At 49.3% G+C, this 22,570-nt stretch overlaps 1 protein-coding gene across 3 annotated transcripts in view; it reads right to left on the reverse strand.

Moving 5' to 3' along the window:
* The window catches only part of BACE2 (beta-secretase 2), a 111,353-nt gene extending 93,052 nt beyond the window's left edge, over nt 1-18,301 (reverse strand). For 2 of the 3 annotated variants that reach the window (XM_015132852.3, XM_077995733.1), the window contains exon 1: nt 17,516-18,300. In XM_015132852.3, coding sequence (XP_014988338.2) covers nt 17,516-17,827 — 312 coding nt within the window. In that variant the 5' untranslated portion in view covers nt 17,828-18,300. Of the gene's footprint in view, nt 1-17,515 lie in introns of all 3 variants that reach the window. The other variant, XM_015132851.3, reaches the window with a different exon arrangement.
* Between the last annotated feature and the right edge of the window lie 4,269 nt (nt 18,302-22,570).

The raw sequence follows: 22,570 nt of genomic DNA on the forward strand, positions 1-22,570 counted from the left end.
GCTGCCTGAACATTTTTCCTTGGTATTTCCACTGCTGGGTGTGTGCTCCAGTGGCTTGGGAACTCCAGAATCTCCTTTTGAGCAATGCAGTTTGCTCCCTCCCCTTTTCAGTTGATGCTATGGGATTCCCTGTCCTGCCTCTTCCTGTTTTCCATACCTATCAGGACAAACAAAATTTGGCCAGGTAGATGGGTCCCAGTTCTGTAAACAACTCGAACCCAGTTGTCTTGTATAGGTTGTTTTATTTAATACGTTTCTGGGTATATGTACATGTATTGTGATATGTGTTGTGTTTAGCGTGCTATCAAATTGGCTTCTAGATAAAAGAACTCTCATTCAACAAATAAGACTAGTGAAAGCTTATTAGTTTGAAGAGAATCTTGTATCTTCTAAAATTTAACTTTAGGATTTTTACCTAGGTAAGTCACTGATGTTCATAGGCTTCAAAATGGTTAAAATGGCTTTAAATGGTGACTAGCTTTGCATGGTATCTTGCTTCTCGGTGATCTACATAAAACAGTTAAAAGTGAAATAATTAAATACACATAAATGGGATATGCTTAATGTGTGGTTTAAAATCAAAAAGGTAGAATGGTTCTCATCTATAGAATGACAATGTCTAGTGCGAAGTTCACAATTTCTTCCTTCCTAGGTTTAAATAAAATGTGCTGAAGAAATGTATTCTTTATCGAGAAAAATTTTTTTGTCTAATCCAGAAGTTATTAAATGGGAGGTTCAAAACACAAGTGAACCAGTGAGTAGAAAAGAGAGATGTAAAGAACATTATGAATAGAAAATGTATTTTTTGTTTGTTTTGCAAGGAAGGACATAAAGAAAGAGTAATTTTATATGTGGAGAAATCTTGTAAATTCCTATCCTAGAGTAAAATAACGGGTTATTTAAGAAAGAGGTAGTATAGAACATGTTAGGAAATTCAACCACGTTGTAGATGGTCTGTGTAAGTCATCTGCACAGTGTGGATGAATGTGGAGGTGGGCGGGCACTCACTGGCCCTTGAAGTCTTTTTGAGCAGTATGGAAGCCAAGAACTAGAAGCTAGGAAATGGGGTTGTAAAACTGATTTGTCTATGGATTTTATGTGTTGAGCTGCTGTGGTCTTGGCTTGTAGTAATTACCTATATGAACATTCCACCTCCCCTTTAGAATTTAGGACAGGTTCAAAAGGTCCTCCAATATAAAAATAAAATACTGTCCTTCTCCACAAAGGAAAAGATAGCTCTCCTGTTCAACCAGGAGATTAGTCTTGCTAAAACCTTAAAGACAAGGTAAAGACAAGGATCCCCCAAGAATCAATTACAACCAAAATGGAAGGGCCCTTATCAGGTATTGTTAAGTACCCCCACTGCTGTTAAACTTCAGGGGACACCTACTTGGGCACACAGATCCAGGATTAAACCTGTTTCTTATGAGTCACAGGCACAAAGGAAGGACACTGCAACCACAACCAATATCAGTAAAGCTTTGGAAGACCTCTGCTACCTATTTAAAATAATCAACACTCAGCCAGAAGAGGTAATGTAATGCTGTAGATGGGAATAGGAGCGTTAATCTTGCACTTCTTCCGGACTGTAGTACTTCTTTTCTATGGCTTTAACCAGCCACCTCCTGCTGGGAAACATCTCCTGTGGGCTTGTTGGATATAGAGGCCACTCTAAGACCCAATCAGATACCATGATGCCACTGTTAATTCTGTTTGCTCTTCTAATTAACTTAAGCCAGTGTGTATGTGGAGGGGGAGGGTGGACACAATTCTACAGTAAATATTTCAAAAATTGTAGTATCATAGAATCATCTTTACAGTTGCTAGATTTGTCATCAACACCCCCAGGATAGAGAGTTTCATCTTCTGACCTACCTGGAAAATCTCAGGACCATGTCCCCAGACTTCCTAATTAACCATAGCAATCCCAAAATACCCAAACCCCTACTTGTGAAGTGGAACTCTCCCCCACTTAGTGGATCCCACCTGAACTCTGCTGTTTCCCTGCCCTGACCACTATTATCTGAATCCGGGAAGTTCGGTATATCTCCAGTGCACTCATAACTCTAACTTCTGCATCCACTCTTGCATTAATGACACAAAAGTGGAAGCGTCTCTGCGGTGCTCTGATCCAACTCCAGTTGCCAAGTTTCCAAGACCACAGGGAGGTAAATGAGATGCCATTTGTAAGTGAAAAGACCATATATGGTACCTTCCCCTGGGTAGGAACACACAAAGGAAAAACAACTGCCTGATCTGGGAAGGTGATAGTATTACCCTCTTCTAGAAAACAAAGATTGTTCAACCACCACCACGAGAACAGGCGGAAAATATCTCTATAGACTCAACCTGGCAACGAAGCGTAAACATCACACTCGGCAGGGCTTCTGTTGGTGCCCCAGCTGGGCTCACTTTTGTTTGTGACCATGAATGGGAAGAAGTCACGCCCTATAACCACTCCAACTCCCTAAGGAGTCACTTCTTCTTTAAGGAATAGCTTTCCCTTGTATCTAAAAAACTTGGAACTGACATGCATGAATGTTAGCCACTCTTGCCCCTCCAGGGGTCACAATCTGTAACCCCTGGGACCCAAGAATACCAGAAATAAGTGAGCAATACAATTAATTCTGGCAGGAATCAGGGCGCCAATAGGACTAGCAGCACCCTGGGGTGGCTTTGCCTACCATGAGTTAACGCTAAAGAACTTGGCTCAAATCCTAGAACCCTTAGCCACCAACGGAGGTCAGGCATTAAAGAGAATTCAAGAGTTCCTTAGACCTGGCAAATGTAGTTGTCGATAACAGACTAGCATTGGATAATTTACTAGATGAACAAGGTAGAGTCTTGTGCAGTTATTAATAAAACCTACTGCACATATGTTTACTCTGGACAGGTTGAGGTTAACATTCAAAAGCTCTATAAGCAAGCTAGCTAGTTACACAGAAATAATCAGGGCACTGACCCCAACTATATCTGGTCAACCATCAAAAGTGCCTTCCCAAGTCTCACCTATTTTTCACCTCTTCTAGGACCTTTGACAACTGTCTTGTTACAATTTTTTGGTCCTTGCTTCTTTAACCTCTTAGTAAAGTTTGTGTATTCTAGATTACCACAGTTCCAGAGACAATGCTGGCACAAGACTTCCAGCCCATCCTGTCCACTGACACGGAGAATGAAATCGTCCTGCCTCTGGGCCCCTTAGTTCAGGTATCCAGAGATTTTTACTCCTCCACTGCTAGGCAGGGCCTACGTCCATAAACTCAGCAGGAAGTAGTTACAGAAAACAGATCTCCGCCCTTCGGCAGCCCCCTTAAGATTAAGGAGGAGTATCTAATCTCTGAAGGGGGAATGAGGTAGGAGGTGGGACTCAACTCTGGAAGCGGGGCTCAGGCACTCAGACCAAACTGAGCATTAGCTAAAACAGGTCCAGGGCAGATGCCAGTTTCCACAGGACACACCCACCTGTGCCAAGTCAGTTCACCATGGCTCTGGCAACACCCAGAAGTTACCGCCCCTTTCCATGGCAACGACCCGACAACCCAGAAGTTACCACCCTCGCCCTGGAAATGTCTGCATTAACTGCCCCTTAATTTGCATATAATTAAAAGTGGGTACAAACAGGACTGCAGAACTGCCTCTGAGCTGCTACTCTGGGCACACAGCCTATGGCGCAGCCCTGCTCTGCAAGGAGCAGCACCTCTGTTGCTGCTGTGCGCGACTGGCCACTTCAATAAAAGTTGCTAACACCACTGGCTTGCCCTTGAGTTCTTTTCTGGGCAAAGCCAAGAACCCTCCTGGGCTATGCCTGAATCTTAGGGCTCGCCTGTCTTGCATCACTGGGATCATCTCCCAGTAAGCTAGCCACACTTACATCCATGCCTCAGGGCCATTTCCAGAGAAACCAGCCCAGGACACTGTTGAATAACACAATAGTCTCTGGGGCCTTCTCCACCCCACCCCACACCGGGCACTGTCAGCTTGATTCTCCTTTTTAATTGCCTGTAAGCAGGTAGCATAATGTTTTCACATTCTTTGTAAGGCCTTTGTTCTACTAAAATCTAAACTCAGAGCACAATTTTAAACTAGATGAAAGAAGAGCTGCGCCTGAAGCACTGCAAACACTTCCCCACCACACATGTGCACTCGCCCTGACACCCTCAATCCCCCTGACACCCTCACTCCTCATCCTGACACCCTCACTCCCTGTGACACCCTCACTCCTCACCCTGACACCCTCACTCCCCGACACCTTCACTCCTCACCCCGACACCCTCGCTCCTCACCCTGACACCCTCACTCCCCCGACACTCTCACTCCCCGACACCCTCACTCCCCGACACCCTCACTCCTCACTCTGACACTCTCACTCCCCCCGACACCCTCAATCCCCCGGACACCCTCACTCCTCACCCTGATACCCTCACTCCCCTGACACCCTCACACCTCACCCTGACACCCTCACTCCCCCCGACACCCTCAATCCCCCCGACACCCTCAATCCTCACCCTGATACCCTCACTCCCCTGACACCCTCACACCTCATCCTGACACCCTCACACCTCACCCTGACACCCTCACTCCCCCCGACACCCTCAATCCCCCAGACACCCTCACTCCTCACCCTGATACCCTCACTCCCCTGACACCCTCACACCTCACCCTGACACCCTCACTCCCCGACACCCTCACTCCCCGACACCCTCATCCTCATCCTGACACCCTCACTCCCCCGACACCCTCATCCTCATCCTGACACCCTCACTCCCCCGACACCCTCACTCCCCCGACACCCTCACTCCCCGGGACACCCTCACTCCCCCGATACCCTCACTCCTCACCCTGATACCCTCACTCCCCACCCTGATACCCTCAATCCCCCGGACACCTTCACTCCTCACCCTGACACTCTCACTCCCCGACACCCTCACTCCCCGACACCCTCACTCCCCGACACCCTCACTCCCCCTGACACCCTCAATCCCCCGGACACCCTCACTCCTCACCCTGATACCCTCACTCCCCTGACACCCTCACACCTCACCCTGACACCCTCACTCCCCCTGACACCCTCACTCCCTGACACCCTCACTCCCCCGACACCCTCACTCCCCCGACACCCTCACTCCCCCGACACCCTCACTCCTCACCCTGATACCCTCACTCCCCCGGACACCTTCACTCCTCACCCTGACACTCACTCCCCGACACCCTCACTCCCCCTGACACCCTCACTCCTCACCCTGACACCCTCACTCCCCCTGACACCTTCACTCCTCACCCTGACACTCTCACTCCCCGACACCCTCACTCCCCGACACCCTCACTCCTCACCCTGACACCCTCACTCCTCACCCTGACACTCTCACTCCCCCGGACACCCTCACTCCTCACCCTGACACCCTCAATCCCCCTGACACCCTCACTCCTCACCCTGACACTCTCAATCCCCCTGACACCCTCACTCCTCACCCTGACACTCACTCCCCGACACCCTCACTCCCCCTGACACCCTCACTCCTCACACTGACACCCTCACTCCCCCTGACACCCTCACTCCTCACCCTGACACCCTCAATCCCCCTGACACCCTCACTCCTCACCCTGACACTCTCACTTCCCCCAATACCCTCACTCCCCCAACACCCTCCCTCCTCACCCTGACACCCTCACTCCCCCAACACCCTCCCTCCTCACCCTGACACCCTCACACCTCACCCTGACACCTTCACTCCCCGACACCCTCACTGCTCCCACTGACACCCTCACTTCCCCAGACACTCTCACTCCCCGACAATCTCATTCCCCCTAATACCCTCACTCGTCACCCTGACACCCTCACTCCACCTGACACTCTCACACCTCACTCTGACACCTTCACTCCCCCTAACACCCTCACTCACCCTGACACCCTCACTCCTCACCCCAACACCCTCACTTCCCCAGACACCCTCACTCCCCGACACCCTCACACCCCACTGACACCTTCACTCTCCTACACCCTCACTGCTCCCACTGACACCCTCACTCCTCACCCTGACACCCTCACTGCTCCCCCTGACACCCTCACTCCCCCTGACAATCTCACTCCCCCTAATACCCTAACTCCTCACCCTGACACCTTCACTCCCCCAACACCCTCACTCACCCTGACACCCTCACTCCTCACCCTGACACCCTCACTCCTCACTGTGAACACCCTCACTCCCCCCGACACCCTCCCCCCTCACCCTGACACCCTCACACCCCTGACACCCTCACTCCTCACTCTGGACATCCTCACTCCTCACCCTGACACCCTTACTCCTCCTGACACCCTTACTCCTCCTGACACCCTCCCTCCTCACCCTGACACCTTCACTAACCCTGACACCCTCACTCCTCACCCTGACACCCTCACTCCCCCTGACACCCTGACCCTGGACACCCTCACTCCTCACCCTGACACCCTCACTCCTCACCCTGGACACCCTTACTCCTCACCCTGACACCATCACTCACCCTGACACCTTCAGTCCTCACCCTGACACCCTCACTCACCCTGGACACCCTCACTCCCTCTGACACCCTCACTCACCCTGGACACCCTCACTCCCTCCGACACCCTCCCTCACCCTGGACTCCCTCACTCCCTCCGACACCCTCCCTCACCCTGGACTCCCTCACTCCCTCCGACACCCTCCCTCACCCTGGACTCCCTCACTCCCTCCGACACCCTCCCTCACCCTGGACTCCCTCACTCCCTCTGACACCCTCCCTCACCCTGGACACCCTCAAGTCACCTGCCTGGCTGCAGGCTGGAACACGCTTTCCCTAACTTCTCAAGGCTCAATCCTTCTCCTCATGCCAATCTCAGTTCAAACTGCACCTCCTCAGAGAGTTCGTCCCCAACCCCCCTTATAAAGCAGGATTCTTTTACCCATACCCCTTCCCACATTGCACTGTCTCACAGCACTCCTCTAAAAGTCTGTTTACTTCTTTAACAATCTATCTTCCTTACAAGAAGAGAGGTTCTGTAAAAGCCAAGACTATCTTTGTCTAGCTGACTGTTGCATACCAGGGCTTAGACCAAGGCCCTGACATGTAGTAGGTGCTTAATAAATATGTTTTGAGGCAAGGTCTTGCTCTGTTGCACAGGCTGGAGTGCAGTGGCACAATCATAATTCATTGCAGCCTTGAACTCCTGAGCTCCAGTGATCCTCCTGCCTCAGCCTCCTGAGTAGCTGGGACTACAGGCATGCACCACAAAGCCTGGCTAATTAAAAAAAAAAAGAATTGTATAAATGGGAACTTGCTATGTTGCCTAGGCTGATCTTGAACCCCTGTCCTCAAGCAATCCTCCCACCTTGGCCTTCCAAAGTGCTGGGATTACAGGCATGAAGCCACCACACCCAGCCAATGTGCTGAAGAAAGAAAGAAAAACATGCTCATCCTTTGAGTCGGGTTCAAATTTTTTATCCTCTTTAATCCCTAGTCGCTCCAGTTATAAGTGATTTTTAACTCTTCTCACACTTTAATGCATCTGGCAAGAAGATCCACGTGGTGTTAGAAACAAGACAGGACCTTAAGGATGGGGGGAATCAGCAGGTGTCAGCGTGCCCTGTGTGCTCAGGGCAGCTGTTTCCACTGGACATTCCCCCTTTGCCTCTCTGGGCAGTGACTCCCAGGCCAGTCGACCTGCTGTGTCAAGTAACCAGGATTTCTCAGTCTTGGCATGGTTGCCATTTTGGACCAGATTGTTATTTCTTGTGGGCGCTGCCCTGTGCAGCAAAGAATGCTGAACAGCACTTCCAGTCTCCACCCACAGGATGCCAGTAGCACCCTCTAAGTTGTGAGAACTCAAAATGTCTCCAGAGGATGCCAGATGTCCCCCGGGTGGGGGGGGCACCATCACCCCGCTTTGAGATCCATGGAGCCAGGTGTTTGCCACCATGGGGTAAAGCTCCACTCCCACCCCCCTTAGGAGGGCTAGGAGGCAGCGTCGTGGGGCCACAGAAGGCCTGGCTTTGCAATCAGAGGACAGGATGCACATTCCTTCAAGACACAGACTCAGATTGTTAGGCATCTAGTTCTCGGGGTTTCTGTTGTTGTTGCTGTTCCGTTTTGTCTGTCTTCCCTCCTTTGTTTACTAGCAGCCGGGAATTTGCCACTTTTTCTAAACGAAGATTTATGGAACACTTACCACGCGGCTGACGCTGTGCAAGGCTAAGGTTCTAATACATCTCAGCTCACTTAACTCTCTCAACACTATAAATGCACACTGTTTTATCTTGACCCTTTATTGGGAAGGCGATAGAGAGGTAGGAGGGCAAACACCTTGTGTCCCAAGGGTGTTACTGGTGGAATAACATCGCCCCCCACACCCTAGTTTCTAATTTGCTGTAGGCTGCGACGCTGTGGGGCAAGGCTCAGAGTCCTGTTGAAATTAGGAATAAGTGTGCTGTGAGGGAAGGGCTGCCTTATTTTAGAACACAGATTTTCCGAATATCTATTTTGACAGGTTCGATCCTCTCCTCCCCTTCCTGCCTTCCTTCTGCCGATTTTCAATGTCTTGATGGTGTCCCACCTAAGTGGCCTTTACAGATGTGAGCTGTGAGGCACTGGGGATGCAGGCAGATGTCCTCCAGCCCAAGACTGCCTAATTTAATGGGATTTCTGCATTCTGGAACAAGCCTCCATTTTCCCCAAGCAGGATTACTCCAGAGAGCAAAACACAGCCCAATAGTATCACATTTCCTTTCTGCTTTAGCAAAAATAACCACTGTCTCATTCAAGGGAAAAGGCCGCCAAACAAATTTGTTACGGGAACCATTTGTAACAACTTCTACTTTGCACTGCCTTGGAGCAAGCACACTTTGTACAGAAGGGTTTGCAGTTATGTGGGCAGCAAGGTAACCACTGATCATTACAGGAAGCTTCAGAAACTGGGACCAGTGTAGGAGAATGGGATATCTGTCCAAACTAAGAATAAAAAGAATGACACTTGTATTTTGTATGTCTTTTTCACTTTGTCTTTCTCATAATTTATTTTTCTTGATATTTGCACCTTGCAGCCCTGTGATAGACTGGAAATCTCAAAAACACACGTTCAGCACCAAGATTTTGAGCAGTACCACCTCAGAATGAGATCCCTAGAGAAAACTGATGTTTTCCACTTGCCCAACACAAGCAGCTTTTGGAACACAATCTGTTTGACATGGAGATTTTCTAGATGGGCAAAGAGAAGGAAACAACCTAGGAACAGTATTTAGGAAGATGAAAGAACACAGCCTTTCTGCACAGGAAACCGCTGAGCAGAGAACCTGGCCTCTGCAGTGGCCTCCAAATAGAGTCCAATGGCTGGGGCCAGCCTGGCTGCTTAAAGGAGACTCAAGGGATACAATAAAATGCAGATTCTCAGGTCCTAGTGCAGAGAGTCTCACCCAGTAAGTCTGGACTGCATATGGGAATCTGTATTTCTAGGCTCTTCTGCAAGGCATTCCTGGTCTTTCCAGGAACCATAGGCAGCTGGTTTGGGGAAAGAAGCAACGACTCCAAGTGTGACCTGTGAGCTGGCAGGGCCACCCTCAGCTCTGCTCCCAGCCACTGAATCAAATTCTGCATTTTAACAGAACCCCAGGTGATGCACCGACACAAAGCTGAAGCAGATTGGTCTAGGGGCAAAAAATTAGAGCTATGGAGATTCTCTCAAATGAAATAGATGATACCATTGACTGTTAGAGCTTCTAGAAGGAATCTCAGGTCACTTGTTCCAATTCCCTGATTTACAGATGAGGAAACAGGCTCAGACAGGTCAAATGACTTCTCTCCAATACCCAACATTTGGCAAGTAGCAGATCTGGGACTAGTACCCAAAGCACCTAGCTCTCCAATCACCACACAAACCACACAATTCTGTCTACTTGCCAGTGGCTTTTCTCATTCGAAAAAAGCTTAGGAATTTCCCCAGGAGGCAGCACAATGTAATGGGAAGGGCTCTGGATGCCTCTCCAGGGCTTCTGGAATCCATGCCCACCTCCACCAAGAAGCCGCTTTCCTGCCAGCTACAGGTGCTCACCTGAAAAGTAAGCCAGACCATACTAACCCTGGCATTGCTGGTACCTGGAAAACTTTCTGATTCAATGCTTTCCACCTCCTACTACCCCTCGCCACCCCCATGGCGTGAAATCCTGAGGGGCTGCTTTAGAAGTTACTGTCTTTGGCTGCTGGCGGGGGTTTGCACAGCTGGCACACTGCACCAGTCTCCTGCCTGCTGCCAACGAGGTCACTTCCCAAGCACTGGCTTTGGAGAAGCTGGGACTCTGCAGTGGGAAAATGACGCTGCCCTTAGCAGGACAGGTGTAAATTCTCCCCCTGCCACTTTCAGCCTAGTGTGAAACGGATGGAGTATGCATTCCCACTTCCCTTTATAGTTCCCTGGAATGATGGAGCTGCCTCGGGCATCGCCACATTACTCTTTAGACAGTCTCTCTGTCTTCCTGCAATGGCAGCACTGAGGCTGTGTATTTCTAAGTGCAGGTATGTAATTGCCATATAATAAAAATCTGAAAACATCCCACCCGGGACCTGTGCTGGACAGCAAGCATTAGCACAAAACAAACCCACTCATTTCACTTCCCTTATGGGGTTAATGTCAACACTCCCAGAGTATTCTTTCTTCTTTTGAGAATTCTAAGAGCAAAAAAGTGACCACTTTTTTATTGAGCAGCAATAGTCAAATATCAAAATAGTACACCTAGGCCAAGAGAGGATGAAGGGGAGCCAGGCCAGGAAAGTCACCCAGAAGAGGTGACACTCTCTTCCTCAGGTTCCATCAGAAACATGTTTACACCCAGGGAAGTTATAGAAGGGATGCCAGGCTGCCCACCTGCCTCACAGGTATGCCCTGTTGTCCAGGTAGTATCTGTTACCTTAACATACAATGAGCCCCAGTGTCTCACCAAGGCCGGGCAAACAGGGTGACCTGGAGGAGGGATCCGTGACACACAGCAAGGGACCCAAGGACAGGCAGAGGCCCACAGTCAGTCATAGAAGCCTCAGGTCACCCGGAGAGGGGCCTCGCTCACCAGCAGGCAGGACCACCACCCCATTCCTGCTATACCCAGTGGGGGGGTGGGGCAAGAGTCAGTAGCCCACTAACCCCCCACCTCTGCTCCAGCATAGGCAGACCCTGAATTCAGGGACCAAAGGCTTGACCTACTCTAGTCTATGAATGAAATGTTACATAAATCCCAAGGCATGTTGTCAGATACCAGGAGAAGGAGAAAAACACCACCTTCAAATTCCTCCTCCTCCTCCACCCCTGGGAGCGATGCAGCTACGTACCACCACCACCAAAGAATAGCCACTTGGCCGGGCGTGGTGGCTCAGGCCTGTAATCCCAGAACTTTGGGAGGCGAGGTGGGCGGATCACGAGGTCAAGAGATCAAGACCATTCTGGCCAACATGGTGAAACCCCATCTCTTTTTTTTTTTTTTTTTTTTTTTTTTTTTTTGAGACGGAGTCTCGCTCTGTCGCCCAGGCTGGAGTGCAGTGGCTGGATCTCAGCTCACTGCAAGCTCCGCTTCCCGGGTTTACGCCATTCTCCTGCCTCAGCCTCCCGAGTAGCTCGGACTACAGGCGCCCGCCACCTCGCCCGGCTAGTTTTTTGTATTTTTAGTAGAGACGGGGTTTCACCATGTTAGCCAGGATGGTCTCGATCTCCTGACCTTGTGATCCGCCCATCTCGGCCTCCCAAAGTGCTGGGATTACAGGCTTGAGCCACCGCGCCCGGCCGGTGAAACCCCATCTCTACTAAAAGCACAAAAATTAGCAGGGTGTGGTGGTGTGCGCCTGTAGTCCCAGCTACTTAGGAGGCTGAGGCAGGAGAATCGCTTGAACCCAGGAGGCGGAGGTTGTAGTGAGCTGAGATCACGCCACTGCACTCCAGCCTGGCGGCAGAGCGAGACTCGGTCTCAACAACAACAACAAAAAAAAGCCGCTCATCACAACAGCTAGCTTTATCCTTTTGGGATCATTCCAGGAGGAAAAGGGAAAAATGGGCAGCCAAGAGGAGGTGGAGCCAACTTACCTACAACAAGGAGATCACACAAGGAGATCAGGGATAAGTATGACGGGAAGTATGGGGGGAAGCGCCTATTTCATATTAAATATATCCTGATTGATAAGGGGGTTGCCTTACAACGTCGTTAAAACACAAAATACTCAAGCTTTCTACATCCAGCAACGTGTTTATTACTAATAGGTATTTAAATATCATTGATCTAATCTTGCACACATTGGATTTCTCTCATATTATACATTAATTTCAGCAATTCTAGAATTAGTGCAACATGACATGGGACATTTTAAACTCTTTTTTTCGAGATGTATCTTGTTCTGACACCCAGGCTGGTGTGCACTGACATGATCTCAGCTCACTGCAACCTCTGCCTCCCGGGTTCAAGCAATTCTCCTGCCTCAGCCTCCCAAGTAGATGGGACTACAGGCATAAGTCACCACACTCGGCTAATTTTCATATTTTTAGTAGAGACGGGGTTTCACCATGTTGACCAGGCTGGTCTCAAACTCCTGACCTCAGGTGATCCGCCCGCCTCAGCCTTCCAAAGTGCTGGGATTACAGGCATGAGCCACCGTGCCCGGCCTGATGTTTTAAATTTTTAAGCAACTACTCTCCAGCAGGAAAAATAATACAGAAGTACAGAAGGGAAGCAGACACCCTCCCCTCTTCCTTCTCCCACCCTAAGCCCCAGGGCACTTTCTTGCCACAGGCTTCATATTAATACAGCACGGAAGTCATCATTTGTTTATTTCCTGTGATAAAAATTACACTTGAATCCCAAGTTGAAATTATTAACAATTAAAAGGTGAGGCAGAATCAAAGAAAAAAAAATCCATAGAATGAAAAACTTAGAATGAACTTGTTGTGGATTAAATCATGTTCCCCAAAAGATATGCTGAAGACGTAACTCCGGTACCTGTGAACTTGACCTTACTCAGAAAGTGGGTCTATGCAGATGTGATCAAGTAAAGATGAGGTCAGGTTAGAGGAGGGCAGGCCCTAATCTAATGACGGTCTCCTTATAAGAGAGGAATCTGGACACAGAAACTTACAAGGAGGGGAGAGATTGGAGTGATGCGGCCAAGGGCCTAAAAATGCCAGCAGCCATCAGACACTAAGAAGAGGGAAGGAAGGATCCTCCCCCAGAGCCGCCAGAGGGACAGTGTTTCTGCTGACACCTTGCTTTTTGAACTCTGGCCTGCAGAATTGTGAGAACAAGTTTCTATAGTTTTGAGACCAGGATATTAATGCAGAAATTAGAAGATTATCCACAGCTGAGGAAAGGGAAGCTGAGGGAGGTTACACACTTGCCCATGGTCACAGGTGTGACCCTACAGTGTTCAGGACCTGTAATCAGGCCAAGATGCTTCTTGTCAAACTACATCATCTCCAGAAGCATGAAAATGGTTCTTCTTAAATGTTACTATAACTAAAACACTGCACCTAAGGAGGAACCGCAGTGAAGTGCAAAGACTTTGAGCTAGGCAGACCCAGATTGACAGCTCCGCCCTTCTTTGCCTTCACTAGTGTGGCCCTGGACAAATTACTCTGCCTCTCCAAGCCTCGGTTACCCCGTCTGAAAATTAAGTCACATTATTGTGCACATTTTCCAGGATGTTCCAAGGATGAAACGAGGTGAGCCACGCAAAGGGCTTCACATGCCCTTTGAGTGCCCAACACTCCATCAGCAAGAAATTAAGGTCAGCTCTTGATCTTATAAACTATTTCTCGGACTCCTGTCCCTCCTTATTGTTTCAAGCTGATTTCTTGGCTCACCTTTCCCAGTCCTCTGTAATACAGTCTTTGATGAATTCTTTCTCTAAAGCCCAGGAGCTGCCACTTCTCACTCGAAGGAGCTAGTGGCAAACTGGCTTTGACTTTCTTATTCTTTCATCCTCAGTAATTGTTTTTTCTCATTGTCTTTAATAGTTTACCATTTCAGGTGGCACCATCAGAGTTCTTCTTGCTGGGATTACCTTCTTGTTTTCAGCCTCAACTACAGTCAGCTTCATTTGGGGAGCCTGGATGGCTTCTTCTGAAGAACACAAACTCTTATTGCCATATGCTCGATCCATATTTTCAATGCAGTCTTCCAAATAATTGTGTACGACGAGGCTGATAATCAAGTGAGCGCACCATGATTAAAATAAGATTCGTCAAAATAATTAGGTGGCCCTTTACATTCAAGTGTTCAGGTATGAGAATAGTTTTGCTGTCTGCTTTACCCATCTTAGTGGAGATGACAGAAAATCTTTCAGAAAAAAAAATCCCAAAGGCTTTTTTTGAAGCTACTACAAGGTATATGGCTGCACACCTTTTCCTGTCTTCAGCTGGAGTTATTGTGTTCGCATGAAAGTCTCTTTTTTAATAATGGAAATTGCTGTAATTATAATCACTTTAGAATAGTGTTATTATTATTAATAAGACCAAATTGCATGGTTCAAGCAGATGCTGGTTCAAAGAACTGTTCGAAAGTTCTACAGTTCGGAAGAACCCACATAATGGGATCAGCCACAAACCTGGCAGTCATCTCCATGCCAACGTGGCCTTTCCTGCCAGCACCCGGGCCTTGCCTTGCAGCTCTCACGCGGGCTTCTGGGCACATGCCTGTGACTCCTCACAGAGTCACTGGGCAAACAATGGACCTCCAGTTACTGATTAAAGCCTTCTGGGAACAAGCACACTTCCAACAGTTGACTTTCCCATAGAAGAGGGGAAGCTGGAGGGCTCTGGTTCCTGTTGAACCTCTCCTCTCAAGGCCTCTCCCATGCACACCTGGATCCAGCCCTTCATTCTGTTGCTCATTCAGCAGTACTGAAGGAAGGAGGAGATGGGGGAACAGCAGGCAGTTCCAGAGGGTCCAGCTGCAGTCACACATTAAGTTCCTAACACCTTGGGGTGTAAGTTCAGGGCTTTCTGGCTGGAAAGGGTAGTTTGAGGCCAAAACCAAAGAGATCAGGAGGCATGAAGGGAAGGAAGTCATTATCTGCCTGGTGGTTCAGAACTTGGCTTCTGAAGTTCAGTTCCCTGGCTTCCATTTTTGGCCCTCCCTCTTTCTTGTCCTGTTGCCCTGGAAAGTTGTTCAGTCTCTCCAAGCTTCAGTTTTCCCATCCCCAAATGCATATAAGAACCCCAAGGGGTGGTGGGTGGTGGGTGGTGGGTGGGGATTCTGGGGAAAGCACACCTACAGCGCATAGCGCAGGGCTTGTCCCGTACCGAGCTTTCAGATATTGTCTATGACTATTACTTAATTCTTGAAAAATTCTTGGTTATTTATTGCTTGAATTTACAATTCCATTTTTCTCTCCACCTAAGCAATTTTTATTTTAGGCTTCAGAGAATCAGCAGAGAATAAATGCATGACTCCTGGCCATTAATAGAGCAGGAAAGCTCACTCCAGGTTCAGAAGTCACCTCACTGCTGCCCCCTCTAGCTGGCTGCTGACACCCTGCTGGTGGCCAGAGACATTTCAGGGCAACACAGGCTGGCACTGAATCCTAACGCAGTAGTCAGTAAAGCCTGAGTTTACCGTAGGCATTTGGAAAGATTTTGCTATAAAGCAGCTTATCGCTAAATCAAGCCAGGAGGGAGGTACAGGATATTTCATTCCCCATCACTTGTAAAAATTAAATCTGTCTCTGTAGAAGCAGCCCTCCCTGGAAACATGCTAATGGTTGAGACGTAATCTTGAACCAACTACTGCCTGGGCTATAGTGAAGACAAGAGCCTAGGTACTCAATACATTTCTGTTAATTAAATTAATTAAACCTCATCATTTTAAAGTAAAGGTCATTGAATTAATTAACAGGCAAGCTATTATTTATAAAAGCTTTTTTATTTTTTTGATTGCCAAAGTTAAGTATTTTTTAGTCGTTCTTCAGGCTTCTTCCTTTCCCCTTTCCTCCGGAGGGAGGGTTTCAGGCCTTCTTTTATTATAGCCCTCAGACCACCCAAATTTACTTTTAGTAGAGAGAATTCCCTTGCATCAAAGCACACATCTCAAATGGGGAGTCTTTCAAGGCCTGTTCCAAAAGATTCTCTGTAGGTCACAGAAGAGGTTCTTCCTCAATAGCTTGTGATATTTACAAGGTTCTCAGCACCAGGCACGTGTTCCCACGTGTTGGCTGCACCAAGACCACATCTTAAGGGCCAAGTTAAGCTCCCTCAGCTGATGAGGATTCCCTTTCCCTCGCTCTAACCATCCACTCCTGGAGATGGCAAAGATCACTCACGTGGCTTCCCATGACTTAGATGAAAGGCAACTCGAATCAAAGTTTGAATACGCTTTTGAAGGTTTTTTTTTCCCCCTAAACTAATTAAACAACTACAGAAGTTATTCGGCAGTTTCCTTTTTTAAAAGAATTAGCATGGCATGTCTTTCCTCTTAAAGTCTTGAATAATTTAATGAGAATTATACAAAAGTCATGAGTATGTTCTATTTATGGCGGAATCATAGCTGAATTAAAACCCAAATGACAATGTTAAAAATAAAAATAAAGTATCCTCAAATAGTGCATTCAATTGAGCAAAGGACTTCAAATCCCACTTGGATTAGATAGTTTGAAAGTAGGAGGGGAGCAGAGCAATTGGGACTTTTTTTTTTCTTTTTCTTTTTTTGATTACTGTGCTTGGGAACATTTGTTTCTTGCTACAAAAAGTGTTAGTAAATGAACATCAGAGTAAGAGAAAAAGAAAGCTGTTGTAATCGGGATACCACTTGGTCCCCGGACCTCACTCAGCCCATATTTTTTTCCGGTAGCTGGACTACATTTCACACTCTCCGCACACCCGCGTGTGCGTGCATCGCTCCGTGCAGAGGGGCAGGGCCGCCGGATAAGCGAGGACACAGCTGACAAACCAACTCGGAGAAAGGAAAGCGGGCGCAGGGGAGACGCTGCTCCTTCCTCAGAGCAGCAAGCAAGCCACTTCTGAACCGGCTTGCTTTTAGCTGAGCTCATGCATAAATCCTTTTTAAAGGGTACTGCGCCTTTGGAAGCCAGCCACGAGCCTCTTTAGCAATGAGACAGCATGGTGGGGGGCGGGGGACGGGAGAGTATGAACAGGAGGTGATTTTCCCCATAATAGCCCGTCGCCCAAGGCCCACCGTTCCGTCTCCCGCTGGAAGTAGGTGTCGCCCGCAAGAAGGAAATCACGTTATTGGAGGCGGCAAGTTCCAGGTCTCCTCTCCCGCCCAGCCCCGCGGAGGGGGAGCTCACAAGTTCTGAAACACTCGCGCACACCCCTCCGTGCGCCCCGGGCGGGGGCCGCCGTCCTCCACGACTCAAGAGCGAGCGCCCCCGCTCCCCGGCCCACCCGAACCCCTCTGCGTTCCCCGCTCTTCTGTGCGGGGACAGCTGCTGCTTTGGGGGCGACGCTAAGCCGCGTGGAGGCGTCTCTGGACGGCCCCCTCCCCCCAACGAGCCCGAAAAGCCCGCGGCAGCAGCCGGGGGGCCCTACCTTCTGCGGGGGGGTCCCAATCAGCATCTCCAGGTAGTAGCCGCGGCCAGAGTCCCCCTGCAGGTTGTCCACCATGGCCAAGAAGTTGGCGGCGCCCGCGGCGGACTCCAGGGCAGGCTCCAGGGCGAGCGCCAGGCCGTCGGCGCGGCGCTCGGCGGGGGTCCCGGGTCCCGGGGTGGGCGCAACTACGCGGTTCGTGGCCGCGGCCACCCGGAGGGGCAGCGTGAAGGGCGCGGGGGCCAGCTCCGGGGCGGCGCGCAGGAGCCACTGGGCCAGCAGAGGCAGCAGCAGCGCCCGGGCCAGCGCGCCCATGCCCACAGCGGGGCCCGGGGGGCGCGCCCAGCCCAGCCCGTCCCGTCCCGTCCGGCAGCCGCGGCTCAGCGACTCGGCGGACGCGCGGGGCTGTGGGCAGGGATGGGCGCGCACCGGGACCGGCGGCAGCGGGAAGGACGGGAGGAGGGCCCAGGGGAGGAGGCTCGCGGGAGGGGAGAAGGCGGAGGCCGGGGAGGCGGGCGCGGAGGCGCGGAGCCGCGGAGCCGCCCCAGCCCGCGCCTCCAAGTTGAGCAAGTTCTTCTCCGCTGCCCCCTCTGGCGGCCGCGGCTGCCCCGCAGCGGCCCAGCCCCTCCCCCGCGGACAAGGTCACAGCGGGGCTCCGGGGCCGCCGGGGTCCACCTGCGCCTGCCCTGCCCACCCTCGCCGGGCTCCGGCCGCGCCTCTTCCCCGGGAAACTCGAGTCCCGAATTTCCTCGGAAAGCGCCCCAGCGGCCGCGGCCAACGGATGTGACGAGGCTCATCTGATACCAGGGGGGAAAGTTTCGAGAACCCTTAAAGGGGCAGCGAGGGCCTGAACTAGCGCCCCGGCCCGGCGCGCGTGAGGGTCCGCGGGGATCTATTCGCCCTGCAGCTGCGGGGGGTGCTGGGGGTGACTCGGGGGTCAGCAAGGAGAGCTGTGGATCTGGAAGGAGCCTGGAGCCTCGCGCGCCTTTCCGAGCCTGCGCCTCCCCTCGCCAAGCGCCTCCGCCTCATTTCAGTCGCCTGGTCTGGCTGCTTTCGAGGCGTTTCCCGTGCGCTGCCCCTGAACCCCCGCCCCGAGTCCTGCCAGTTCCCCGGCCTCATCCCCCGGCGGCCCCCGAGTGGTTTTAAAGAGGTCTGAGTGGAGGCTGGGAGGGTGGAGGGTGGAAGGAGGCAGAGGAGGATGCGAGAGCTTTGGATAATTTTCCCTAAAAAATCGGGGGAGGTGGGGGGCGTGGCTGCTGCTGGCGGCTGGCCCCAGCCTCATTGCCCCTCCACTTACTCCCTCCGTTGCCCGCAGCTGGCTGCGAACCTGGGCTTCCTCCCAGCCACCTCCCCCCAACCCCCGCCCCCTCCGCCCCCTCCGCCCCCTCCGCCCCCTCCGCCCCCTCCGCCCCCTCCGCCCCCTCCGCCCCCTCCGCCGCGCCCCTGTCCCTAACGCAGGTCAGATGCTGCTGGAACCCGCTCTCTCCCCTGGCACCGGGCCCTCAGGCCATCTAGTAAGTTGCTGTCAGGATCCCAAATCAGGGCCACGAGTCCACCCTGCTGTGATTCCTGCCCTTCTCCCCCACCTCCCCTCCTATCCCCAGCCAGCTCTTCGCGAACTGTCTGATTAATGCTTGTTTAGCCATAGACACCAAGACGCAGAAATGCGTTCAGTAACGCAAAAAACGAGGGTTATTTTATTTTAGATACTAAAGGCAGGGGGGACAATTTTAAAAGTTAAAGTCCATCGATTTCTACAGAAACAAGGAATAGAAAATCCTCCTCCAGCTGAATTATGTTGGCTGTTTTAAAAAACAAACAAGCCCATCTTCAAACAGTGGGGAGTTAGAAGCCAAGCTTCTCCGAATCACTGCAATTTTCATCTACTTCTACTTAAGATTTGATTTTTATTCCTGTGTTCCCAATTTTAGAATCACGTCTAGCTCTGCAAGGGACCCTTATGTCAGAGATCTTCAACTGTATTGATTTTCAGATGACTTTAATCATAAATCACACTTCCCCAAACTGTATCTCAACTTTAACAAATCCCCAGCTCCAGGAAGAAAAGCATAACTGGATCCCGTGATGTAACTTAAATTGATATTCTCCATAAATCTGCATAGTTATTCCAGAGCCATTCTATTCATATATTCACGTTTCAGATTCAAGGTTGTAGAGGGAGTGTGATTTAAAAAAAAAAAGAAAAATTATTTATACTCCTTGGTGTCCAGTCTTGAGGGGTTCAAAAAGACATTCAGACAGCTCTGGGAAGAATATAATCTTTCTGAAAAGCACATAAAATGTATTAGGGCCATTGATAAAGAGGCCATGTGACATATAAGTTTAATACTAGAGACATTTGCTCTCGCTAATGATTAAAAGCCACAAGGGAAATTTTTTAAAAATCAAGTCTAATTAAGGTTTGTACTTGAAACTCCTGACTCAGTCTAGGGTGAGTATTCCTGAGCTTTTCATTTTAAGAGGGATGGTTGGGGTTTGTGGGGGAAAAGGATGCATGAAGATCCAGGGACAGAGGAGCACACGGGCTTCAATGGATGGCAGAGCTGTCTTGTCAGAGAATAATGCAAGCTGAAGGGACAGCATTGGGTGACTGTCTCCTTGGTTGTCTCTGTTTTCATGAATGGTCTTAGAGCACTTGATCCGTATGCAAGCCTATGGTGCTGGGTAGATTTGGGAGACAATAATTTTACTTTGCAGGTGTTGGAACTGAAATGATAAATGGCAGCCCTCTCACTGAATAGCATTGATTTTTAAACCATATCAACCTGTATCCACCTTAAAGCACTACCCCAAGAATCCCCTTCCCATTGTGTTGGTTGGTGACCCATGCAGGGCAGAGAAAGGAGAAGGTGAGACCCACCCTCCTGACCTCACCCCCAACATCAGTGGACATGGGATACTGCCCTGCTCTTCCTCACTCCACCAGAGCCTCCACCTCCTTCCCTTCTCCTTACAGCCTCTCAGCACCTTCGCTTTCAGCCACGGCCTTCCTGGGTCCACGCAGGAAAACAAAAGCCCTGCAATGAGATGGGCCCCCTCTCCTTGAAAAGAACAAACATCACCATTAAACATGACTCTGGACAGTGGAGGGTGAGGAAGGATCTCACCTTCCAACCCAAATGACTAATAGAGGATTCCTGGTAGGAAGGTGTGGCGGTCAGCCAGAAAGAGTCACTGTCCCATGTTCCACTGATGTTTGTTGTCTCTCACTGCCAACTCTGAGTTCCTTTTACACCTGCAATTGTGACCAAGCCTGTTAGATGAATCATAAGGCGTTTGTTTTCCTTGATCGTGGTCCTTGGCTTCCTCCAGGCATGCCTGTTTGCACATAGTCCTTTTAATAGAAGGGAGTCCCTTGTCGTTGATTAACTTTATATCCTGGTCCCAAGGCTCCCCACTGATTAATGAACTTGTTTTTCTTTTAAAGAACAATGATTCTTAGGTTAAGCAGATCTCTTTGATGGCATCCAGAAGTTTGATCGGGCTGGGCCGAGGGACGCAAACAGCTTTGCTCATCGGGGATCTCACCTCCCATGTACTTACCTTACCCATAGAGGCCCCAGCTGTGGTCCTGAATTGATTCAGAAATTTCAGTATTCTGAATTCTGTATTTCTGAGGCCCTTTTAAAAAAATGATTCTTTGATATAACTACTGAAAAGTTCTGGAAACAGTGAGTATCCTTAGTATCAAATTAGGGTTACTAAATATCACTTTCCTCCCGAGAGAACCAGGGCTTTTTGGAGAAGGCTGGTTTTATAAACTGAGTAATATAACCCTAGAATATCTCATCACACCAGAAAGCAAGGATGTTATCAAAGACTTCTGAGGTCCTGTCATAAGCTGGGGCAAAACAGACAATTTAAACATCATTAAAGGCAGTAACTGCAATGCCTCAAAACACTTCAATTATGTTGAAATCTATTTGCTCATAATGTTCTTTTTAAAAGTACATTGATTATCTTTGAAGAATGCTAAGAAGCCCAACTCATTATTTTTAAAAGCTGGCAAAGAAAGGAAAGGGATCAAGCATTTATTATCTTGACTTTCCTGTACAAACTATACCCCAGTATAAGCAAATAGTAGATGAAGGCAAGTTTCTTTTTGTAAAAGTATTGCAGCAAATAAATGAAGGGACAATGGAATTAGAATGTTGCCATTTTGCTTCCCTTAAAGAGTTAATGGTTCTGAACACCGAATATACTTGGCTGATAATAGTAGAGAGAGAGGGAGAGAGAAACACCCTGACATTCTAAACCTTCTGATGGAAATCCACAATGATACCAACATGTTATCACCAAACAAAACAAAACAAAAACCTGAATCTGAACAAGCCTGTACATCACAGGTTAGCAATCTGCCTTCTTGGGGCCAAATCTGGCCAACTGCCCATTTTTATAAATAAAGTTTTATTGAAACACAGCCATACCCATTCATTTCAGTCATAGCAACAAAGACAGAATGGCCCACAATTCCTAAAATACTTGCTATTTAACCCTTTTCAGTGAAAGTCTGCCAACGCCTGCTATACAACAAAAGAATCCCAGTACCCCTATTAGTCTATTGCAATAGATGGACCTTATTCAGTCCTGATTTGAACAAAATGACAAAGTTGTTTATGAGACAACTAGAGAAATTTGAACACTGGTTGGATGATATTATGGAATTATTGTTAATATTTTAGGTGTGATAGTGGTATTGCATGTATGAGAGCGTATCTAGTGGAGACACATGCTGCCATATTTATGGATGAAATGAGACTTGTTTCAAAATAATGTGGGTTGGCAAGGATTTCAGGCAGTATTCACAGCTATTTAATACAAATAATGATTCTATTAGCAGGCATTATTCTTCTCATTTTACAGATGAGGAACTGAGGCACAGAATTGATAGTTGATTGGTGAGAGGTGGGAATGGTATTCAGAGCCCTGGGTCTGATTTCAGAGCCTGTACTCTTCATCATGGAGCCAGGGCCACCCCTTTGATGTGAACTTTCTGGAGCTCATGGTCTGCCCCAGCTGGAGAGGGCTCCAGAATGC

Source organism: Macaca mulatta, chromosome 3 (genome assembly GCF_049350105.2).
Source record: "Macaca mulatta isolate MMU2019108-1 chromosome 3, T2T-MMU8v2.0, whole genome shotgun sequence".
Taxonomy (NCBI): Eukaryota; Metazoa; Chordata; class Mammalia; order Primates; family Cercopithecidae; genus Macaca; species Macaca mulatta.